The 10,807-nt window shown below is 40.4% G+C and overlaps 1 protein-coding gene across 1 annotated transcript; it reads right to left on the minus strand.

The window, feature by feature from the left end:
* Positions 1-1,060: 1,060 nt before the first annotated feature.
* On the minus strand, positions 1,061-10,509 carry LOC125239520 (solute carrier family 25 member 44; the record flags this gene model as incomplete). Its single annotated transcript, XM_048147135.1, has 6 exons — positions 1,061-1,271; positions 3,644-3,771; positions 5,524-5,707; positions 6,442-6,567; positions 8,680-8,769; positions 10,351-10,509. Coding segments are annotated over 6 exons (882 nt in total), but the record flags the coding sequence as incomplete, so codon positions are not given.
* Between the last annotated feature and the right edge of the window lie 298 nt (positions 10,510-10,807).

Genomic DNA, 10,807 nt, shown 5'->3' on the forward strand with positions numbered 1-10,807 from the left:
CAGTTGCTCTAAAAATAGTCTGCTTATTTACACAACTTACACTCCGACGATGTTTGGAAATTCCGATTACCTACTCTGAGTTTGCACGGTACACCGTACAGATATAATTAGTGCATAGTGTTTTTCCATCGTAGTTTTTCCGAAACGTTTTTATTTGTCGTGCTAGTTCGGTCAACCTTAGTACTTCTTGTACTGAGCCCGGCTGAAATAGCTCGACACCCTCGCGAGTTTCCGTGAAAATACGAAAGAAAAACACTCCTCACTACAGCCTGACTACAGAAGTACAGACAGAAATGGAACTATTTTAGCAGCATTATCAATGTCCCATTATTGACAAGTCAATTGGTTGATGAAAATTACCACCCATCTGAGAAGAAATATTACAGTGTCATTATCAATGTCAAGGTTTGATGAACACGTGCCATTTATAATGACATCCGCTCACTATATCTCAAAATTAGAGCAAAAATAGCTCAACCTGTAATCTAAAAGTCAAACATGGGTACTGCAGTTACATGTTGGTGCCGTGACCAGGATATCTACATTAGTAGTATAAATAAAAAGCGCTAGTGTGTGTTGTTGTTTATTACCAGCGCACGTGCGCGCGGTACTGGTCGGCCAGCGCCAGTCGCTTGATGGTCTCGTATCCGAGTACGACGGAGGATGACAAACACGCCGACTGCAGCAGTCGCGCCGAGACCCTCAGACGACCAATGCCTTTTTAGTCCCTTAGTGTCTTAAGGGTGTCTAAAACACATTTCTGACAGTATGACAGTTTGTATTCCGACCACGTTAACTCTGCATTTGCTATGATAAAGTGTTACGGTATCATTAAATTTCAAATACGGGTACAGACGACCAAAAAAGTAGAAATTAAAATGTGGCAACACCTTAATGTCGTCCCGTTTTCTCACATATTGATTTGAAAGGAATGACACTACAATGTTGCCACTTTTCAATGCCTAATCTTTTTGGTCAGACTGTACTCGGGTTACATTTTGGTGCCGTGACCAGGATACTGCCTCCATGATTACTGATTAGTGTAAATAAAACGCATATGTGTGTGTTGTTGTTTATTACCAGCGCACGTGCGCGCGGTACTGGTCGGCCAGCGCCAGTCGCTTGATGGTTTCGTAGCCGAGTATGATGGAGGATGAGAAACACGCCGACTGCAACAGTCGCGCTGAGAGACCTTTCGCGTAGAGGCCCCACAGACCCTCTTCGGCCCAGAGGTCTTTGAATACATGTCGCATTGTGCCGACGCCTTCTACCTGTGAGTAATAGAATATTATGATAATGTACTCGAGGCGCAATAAAAATGGCGACGTATGTAATAATGAGCAATGCACACGTGTCTCAAAGGTTTTAGACACTCTTACAACAAAGTGCATGATAGTCGCTCCCGTGCAAGGACTATATAATATCATAATATGGGACAGACAAAGCTCATACAAAATAGCGAACTCCTGAAATGTATGGGCCTTTTAGGTTTAAACCTAGATGGCGCTGTTTTTTTGCGTGTTTTTATTTTTTATAAGAACAAATGACATGCTTCTTCATTTTGATATCATGGTATCACGTCAATACAGATTTTGAAAAAAAAAAAAATTGTAGGCATGATCAGTGTAGTTATGACAGTATTTAATAGGTGGCGCTAAAAAATGAGTTACGATTCTTAGTATGGAGATTGTAAATCCTATATAAATTATCCTTGCTCCCGTGAAAATAACTAGTACGAGCGAGCGTTACTGTACGCCATATGCACAATTGACAACATTTCATATTTTCGACTACTACTTTTTATTGTTTGGTTTGAAAGAACTCAATATTTAAAGATACACGTATTTTTTTATTTTTCCCAAAAACTGTTCTTTTAATGCGAAAATCCCTTTTTTATTACTACTTCGAACAGAAAGAGCGTAAGTTACAAACGTCAAGACACAGCTTTATGACGTCACATGTGTTGTTTCATACACCTAAGAAAACGACAAAATCGTTCCTAAAAAAAAAGTTTTAACAGTCAGCTTAAACAGTCCGAGATGTCTGACTGTCAAGTGTCAACAAATATTGAATAACTACGAGCTATGGAATGTAGAAGTATAAGGAGAAAAATCTGTCAAAGTAGAACAGTCGAAAATGACGTGTCAAACCCTTACGTACCTGCAATTGCAGCGCCACCTGGTTTTATATCTGCACTTCTGAAACTTAAAGCTTTCGCTCCTTACCTCTAATCTACATACTACTAGAGATTATAAGTGTCACAGTCAAACTCAAGTGACATCCCAACCGGAAGATTTTTTTGGTTATAGTGGCAGCTCTGAATAGTCTGACTCAACTATGTTACGTCACTTCCCCTTTAAACTATTTTTAAGATTATTTTACTAAAAATAGGGGGAAAAAATATTAAAAAAAATATTTTTGTGATCGTGTGGCGTATATCTCGAAATGGTTTTCGATTTAGGGACATTGAAAATTTTGAAATGTTGTCAATTTGTTTCTCGCTCTCTCGGTGTACTACTGTACTAAATGTCCTAAAACAACGAACTAGTAAACTTCGGAGATCTTACTAGTTGGGAGCGATCTTTTCAGTGAACGGGCAGGCACAACTCTTAACTTATTGCCTATCACTAGGAACCTCAGGCTTGGTGACTTTTTTTGGCCAAAAGAGTCCCCACAATAAAAAAAATCTGTTCTTTCGCTAGCTACTGGACGGCCAAAAATGTACGAGTAACATCATCATCATCCTCCTTGCGTTATCCCGGCATTTGCCACGGCTCATGGGAGCCTGGGGTCCGCTTTGACAACTAATCCCAAGATTTGGAGTAGGCACTAATTTTTACGAAAGCGACTGCCATCTGACCTTCCAACCCGAAGGGTAAACTAGACAAGTCCGGTTTCCTCACGATGTTTTCCTTCACCGAAAAGCGACTGGCAAATATCAAATGACATTTCGCACATAAATTCCGAAAAACCCATTGGTGCGAGCCGGGATTAGAACCCGCGACCTCCGGAACGAAAGTTGCACGCACTTACCGCTAGGCTACCAGCGCTTTCGTCATCTACGATTATTACTACGAGTAACATAACTCCTCGGGTGCCAGACTGACTTTTGAGTCATTGGAATTTGGATTTTATTCTAATTAATCAAATTTCAAATTTGATTGACGTAATCTGGGAGTCCAAATAAATAAAATAAAAAATAAATATTGGGGATACCTTACACAGATCAACTTAGCCCCAAACTAAGCAAAGATTGTACTATGGGTGCTAAGCGACGAAATACATACTTAAATAGATAAATACATACTTATATACATAGAAAACATCCATGACTCAGGAACAAATATCTGTGCTCATCATACAAATAAATGCCCTTACCGGGATTCGAACCCAGGACCGCGGCTTAGCAGGCAGGGTCACTACCGACTGAGCCAGATATGACATCTTATTTCGATTTTTAATTTATATGTATAGTAGTGTGACTACTTAAAAACACAAATCAAAATATTTGTTAAAAATGATTTGTAGTTGCGTTGCGTATCGTATTGTAATCAAAAAAGTCCCAACAATAAAAAAAAAATTCTTTCGCTAGCTAGCAGACGGCCAACTATGTACGAGTAAAATAAAGAGTGAAATAATGTACCTGTAATCTAGCTCGAACGATGTCGAGCGGGTTGGTGAGGATGGTGGTCGTGAAGCCGCCTAGCGTGCCCGCCACGCACTGTATGAGCAGGTGCGACACCCACGACGGACATATCTTTAACAGCTCGTCTGTAACAAAGATTAGACGTGGACATAAGACATATCGTCACTACTATAAAAAAAACTTGTATCTTCGTCTGTCAATGAAAAGAAAATTGTAGTAAGTATGTATGGAATGCATATAGACTTACTGCATTTTAACTTTGAGGAGCAGCGTGAGATACGAGATTTTTTCAAAGTAGTGACGATATATTAAAGAGGATCAAGCATAAGGGGAATTACTGACAAAGTAAAATGTGTAGTTAACTAGTCACAGTGCATCATCTCTCGAGACAGGGTTAAACGCTTATAAACCTCGGTTTTGATAATTTTTATCATGTTGTAAGATTGACAAATATTAATATTAGTGCTATCTAGCCGAGAATCAACCAAAGGTGTAGGCGACATCGACCATACATGTTTATATGGTTCCGAAGTACGTTTGTTTACAAATGTGGTGGGAAAACGTTTTCCTTCTTATTTTTACGGAAACGTACGAACGTGTTATGCTATTTCAGTCAGTCTTGACAAGACGTACTGCACTGTCAGAACTAGCATGACAAATACGAAAGAAAAACTTATCGAGCTACATCTGAACCTTTGCTACAATCTACTTTGATCTCGCAGGACCCACCATAGCGCTGAATTCAGTTCGTTCTACGTATGCGGCCAGCGAGGCGAGATACCCGCGGTAGCACCCGAGTAACCCGTATATACAATACGTTACATTTTGGTGCCGTGACCAGGATACTCCCTAAATAGTGAAAATAAAAAGCACTAGTGTGTATAGTAGTTACCAACCTTGATAAGCAGTGTATAGCGCCCACCATAACGCTGAGTTGGGTACGTATGCTGCAAGAGAGGGGTACCCGCGGTAGTACCTTAGTAACCCGTAGATACTATACAAATGGGTGCTGAGTTACATTTTGGTGCCGTGACCAGGATACTCCCTAAATAGTGAAAATAAAAAGAACTAGTGTGTGTAGTGGTTACCAACCTTGATAAGCAGTGTATAGCGCCCACCATAACACTGAGTTGGGTACGTATGCGGCAAGAGAGGGGTACCCCCGGTAGTGCCCGAGTGACCCGTATTATACGTATGGGTGCTGAGTTACATTTTGGTGCCGTGACCAGGATACTTCCTAAGTAGTGAAAATAAAAAGCACTAGTGTGTATAGTAGTTACCAACCTTGATAAGCTGTGTATAGCGCCCACCATAACGCTGAGTTAGGTACGTAAGCGGCGAGAGAGGCGAGGTAGCCGCGGTAGTACCCGAGTAACCCGTATATACTATACGTATGGGTGCTGAGTTACATTTTGGTGCCGTGACCAGGATACTTCCTAAGTAGTGAAAATAAAAAGCACTAGTGTGTATAGTAGTTACCAACCTTGATAAGCAGTGTATAGCGCCCACCATAACGCTGAGTTGGGTACGTATGCGGCAAGAGAGGCGAGGTACCCGCAGTAGTACCCTAGTAACCCGTATATACTATACGTATGGGCGCTGAGTTGCATTTTGGTGCCGTGACCAGGATACTTCCTAAGTAGTGAAAATAAAAAGTACTAGTATAGTAGTTACCAACCTTGATAAGCAGTGTATAGCGCCCACCATAACGCTGAGTTGGGTACGTATGCGGCAAGAGAGGCGAGGTACCCGCAGTAGTACCCTAGTAACCCGTATATACTATACGTATGGGCGCTGAGTTGCGTTTTGGTGCCGTGACCAGGATACTCCCTAAGTACTGAAAATAAAAAGCACTAGTGTGTGTAGTGGTTACCAACCTTGATAAGCTGTGTATAGCGCCCACCATAGCGCTGAGTTAGGTACGTATGCGGCAAGAGAGGCGAGGTAGCCGCGGTAGTACCCAAGTACCCCATGTTGCTGGTATACCCGTCGCGCTACTTCGCGGGCTAGCTGTGATTTCGATAATCGCGCGTCTAGGTTTAAACCTAGTGGGTTGATTTTCTGTAAAAAATACATATGAATGAAGTGAAATTAGATTTTGAGAAAATGAAACTGAGAGACGTACAGAACAGAGTGGCACCATAAGGGTTCCTCTTGTAATTTAATTTATTTATTAATTCACTTATTATTTCATTATCTCGTTGTTTGTTGTTATTGTTTTGTTACTTACCTTTTTATTGTTGATTATTTATAATATATAATTGTATTTGCATGGCTTTCGTGTCTATATTGGCAAATAAAGAACTGAATACTGAATACTGAATACCTTTTTGGTACGGAACCCTAAAAACAGTTTACGTTTATGAAGAAATTACAAATATTTGGTAATAAATATCTTCCAAAACTCTAATGCCCAACGGTCGCTACGGGTCCCATTAACCTAAGTGGTGGAAATTTTGAAATCTTGATGGCTCAGTTGGCAGAGCGCTGGACTGGAGTATCGATCTAGGTGCTGTGAGTTCAAGTCTCATTAAATGCAGACATTTTGCACTTTCAAATTTATTCTAAGCCAAGTGGCATTGATTGCAGACATTTCTATTAATCAAAAATATTTTTCTGTCTGTCTGTGTGCGTGTCTCTGTCTGTCTGTGGCATCGTAGCTCCCGAGCGGATGAACCGATTTAGATTTAGTTTTTTTTTGTCTGAATGCTGAGCTACTGTGTCGCGGTCGGGGGTTTTCTTTAAATTTTAGTTTTGTGGTTAGGTTATTATATGCAACGTAAGTATTAACTTACAGGGTTCCTGCTGCCGCCGGCGCGTCCCCTGATCAGCCCCAGCACCATCAGGTGTTGGCTGAGCACATCGAAAGGTACAATGATGGTCTGTCCTACGAGCGACGCGCAACCGCCACCTATGAACGACTGGAAAGAAAACATTAGGCCAATTATTAACATGGTCTTAAATACAGAACATAACAGACTAGTTTCTTATACTTAAAATAAATTATTTTATGCAGTGCACGAAATAAAGCACCACATAATTAGAAGAAAAATATGGACAGTAGTTATTTTTAAACGTAATTTATATTTAATAAGTCCAAAAGAAAGATATAAAGTAAAAGAATTGACCGTGACGTCACTCCTCAGTATTTCATAGTAATTCTATATTAGCAAATCGTTTTGACAGTTCATAAAAAGAAGCTGATTTGACTAGTAGGAAACTAGCCTACTACCACACCTCGGACAATGGCGATCAAATATATGAAAGAAGCGCGTTCCTACGCACACACACACAGTCTAAGCTCGTGTAGGTGAACGCGTACGGGTAACCAATTGGAACCCTAGGCCACTCTACATACATACATACAATCACGCCTGTATCCCATAAAGGGGTAGGCAGAGCACATGAACTCCTAAGTTTCAGTGCCACTCTTGGCAAAAAGGGGTTGAAAGAAATCCAAATTGTGACGTTGCAGTGACAGGTTGCCAGCCTCTCGCCTACGCCACAATTTTAACCCATATCACACAGTCGACTTCTACAACACCCACGGGAAGAAAGGGGGTGGTGAAATTCTTAACCCGTCACCACACGGGGTCACTATACATTATACAACCATGTCAAAATGACAAGCAGTAAGCAATTTCTTACAATCAGTTTTATAAAGTCACTATGACATAGTTCTACAGTGGCCTAGGGTTCCAATTGGTTGACTGTATCATATATGCTTGTATGTTGAGGTAAAAAATAAAATAACAAATAATATCAGTCAACCAAAGTGGTCTTATACTGTGGTATAACCCCTTTATTCATAAACGGTTATTGAAGTTAATAAGCCGCTAATAATAGTTTGTCCCTTTTTAACGTATTGGTATGAAAGAAAGGGACAAACGATTCTTATCTGTTTGTCAACTTTAGTAAACGTTTATGTTAGTATTTACTGAGCATCCACACTAATATTATAAATGGGAATGTGTGTGTGTCTGTTTGTTTGTCCGTCTTTCACGGCCAAACGGAGCGACGTATTGACGTGATTTTTTAAGTGGAGATAGTTAAAGGGATGGAGAGTGACATAGGCTACTTTTTGTCTCTTTCTAATGCGTACGAAGCCGCGGGAAAAAGCTAGTTGAGATATAAATAGGTTTTATATACAGTGTAAAATGAGGAATCTAACCACGCTTTTTTGAGGCCAAAGATTTTAGTTTTTTTTTAGTTTTTTCGAACTTATGGCCGGTTGCATCAAACCATCTGTCACCGTTAAAACGTTCGTTAAATTTTATTGCATGGGAAGTTCCATAGACATCTGCTGAGTGACGATGATGTGTCTGTCAAATGTGGTTGATGCAACTGGCCCTTAGTAGGCTTGTGTAGGACATGTACTAATAGTACAAACGACACGATTCCCTGCACTGTACTAGACCTAACTACTTCCAAATGATTCTGCTCTCTAGTACATTTAGTACACTCACACACGCGCAATATAATGGGAGCGAAAGGAGCGAAGCGATCCGTGTGATCCTACCGAAACCGACCGAGAGCGCGCGAAAACGGCCGATCAGCTCTCGGCTAGTACGAGCGAGCGTTACTGTACGCCATATGCACAATTTATCTCTCGCTCTCTCGGTGTACTACTGTCCTAAAATAACGAACTAGTACACTTCGGAGATCGTACTAGTTGGGAGCGATCTTTTCAGTGAACGAGCAGGTACAACTCTAGCCCTTAGAAATAATAATGAATTGTTTATTTTTTTAATGGTAATATCTCTGAAACTAGACGAAATCAAGAAAAGTTTACTGAATGCTCCATACAAACTTCCTCCCCCCATTCTAAGGAAGTGGGGGGATATAAAGAGACAAAAAGTAGCCTATGTCACTCTCCATCCCTTCAACTATCTCCGCTTAAAAAATCACGTCAATACGTCGCTCCGTTTTGCCGTGAAAGACGGACAAACAAACAGACACACACACTTTCCCATTTATAATATTAGTATGGATTTGGTTTCCTCATGTCACAGTGTATACAAAACGGTACCTACTTTTAGTTTGGGGCTAACGTCATATTTTCCTAATTCGTGCCGTACCCCCTCATATGTGGAGATGTAGAATACACCCGAAATTATCTGAAACTGAAATAAAACATTCATTATACACCAGGAAATTAGGCTTGTGTAGTACATGTACCAACTGAGGGGGGACTGAAATCTTCTCGAGGCTGAGGCGTAGGGTTAGAGCCGGCGTAGCTTTATTTGACGTTCGTATGCGCATTGTAATATGCCTACTTGAAAAATAAATATTTCATTTTCATTTTTTTTACTATAGACACGATTCCCTCCACTGTACTAGAACGAACTATTCTCTAATTATTTTGCTCTTTAGTACAGTACGGACATGACGTAACTCCGTCCGAAATAGAACTGACCGAGAGATCTCGGAACGGCTCTCGGTGTGAGAATGAGCAAGATAGCACATAACTGTCACTCCGAACCTACACTCAGTTTGTTCAGATGTACTAGTGTATAAAATGTACTAAAAAACCACAAAATTAAAATTTTGAAAAAACCCCCGACCGCGACATAGTGGACCGTTTTTCATGAAATAAGGAACACTCCACTAATTCAGCTTTCAAACAAAAAAAACTAAATCTAAATCGGTTGTTCCGTTCGGGAGCTACGATGCCACAGACAGACACACGCACAGACAGACAGACAGACACGTCAAACTTATAACACCCCGTCGTTTTTGCGTCGGGGGTTAAAAAAAAAAACAAAATTAAAATTTTGAAAAAACCCCCGACCGCGACATTAGTGGACCGTTTTTCATGAAATATGGAACACTTCAGACTAATTCAGCTTTCAAACAAAAAAAAAAAAGACTAAATCTAAATCGGTTGTTCCGTTCGGGAGCTACGATGCAATAGACAGACAGACTTGTCAAACTTATAACACCCCATCGTTTTTGCGTCGGGGGTTAAAAACCGAACTAGTACATTTGTGAGATTGTTCATTTGTGCGACTGTTGGGAGCTATCTGGTCTATCTACAGGTAAATAGGCGGGTCCACACTGGATGCACGCCTCGCGAGGCTCATGTGCGCACGTTTGCCTCGACCGAGCAAAGGAGGATGGGCATTTTGGGCCACGAGCGAACAGAGATAACACCTATAGTAAAGTGTAGATATTATCAAGTTATGCATGCTGCTGTAAGACATTGTCCTTAACAATCACTCTTTGACTTAGTTATGGTACAAATAAATAGTACCATATAATCTGCTTGAAGATGTGAAGTTTCTTGACGTTTTCTAAATAGATACTAAATGAAATTGATAGCATTTAATCTAATGTTTCTTCCTCTGAACTTGTTTCTAGAACAGGAAATATATTGTCATGCTTAGTAGACGGAGTGCAAATGTTTTGGTGAAAGTTGGCATAACCCAAAAACCAGATGAGGGTCATAATATGGGAACAGAAGAAGTCTCCCTAGGTATAACTGTTTTCTCTCTAAAGGACCGATTTTTCTAGTATAGCTCTGGTATATTCTCGGCAAGATGGCGGCCCTCCCTCAGCTGTTCAAAATAATTCTCGCGCGCGCAAGAGCACGGACGTTTTCCTCGCGAGGATTTTAGGATTCATATTCGATTGGACTTTAGGGAAAAATAATTTGTCTGCGATACTGTGATAATTTGATAAAGTAGTATAGTTTTGACACTCACACTGGACAGCCAGAAGCCCCGGTACAAGCCAGAGACGCCTTCATGTCTGTATATCTTGGAGATGGCGTCGGCGACTCCGCTGTAGGCCTCCTTCTTACGTTGCAGCTGTATCTGTGTCTTCACAAGCGTCAGCGGGTATAGGGCGCAGCGTACTGGAAATGGTTAAGAAATAAAGTTAATAATAATGATAGTGCTGCCCATCCATAATGACCATTAAAAACATAAATGTGATATGTAAGGTATAATAATTTATGTTTGCTATCTTCTAATTCTGTGTCATAGAGGTTTTTAGTTTCTGTATATTTAATTCATGTCAACATAATTATACATTTGCATGCTGTTTTTAACAGCTGAAGAAGGTGCTATTTTATACTATTTAATAAGACGCTATGTACCCTTTTTCTGCAAATAAAGTATTTCTATTTCTATGACAGTCAAGTTCAATACACCGTGTTTT

Source organism: Leguminivora glycinivorella, chromosome 25 (assembly GCF_023078275.1).
Source record: "Leguminivora glycinivorella isolate SPB_JAAS2020 chromosome 25, LegGlyc_1.1, whole genome shotgun sequence".
Lineage (NCBI taxonomy): Eukaryota > Metazoa > Arthropoda > Insecta > Lepidoptera > Tortricidae > Leguminivora > Leguminivora glycinivorella.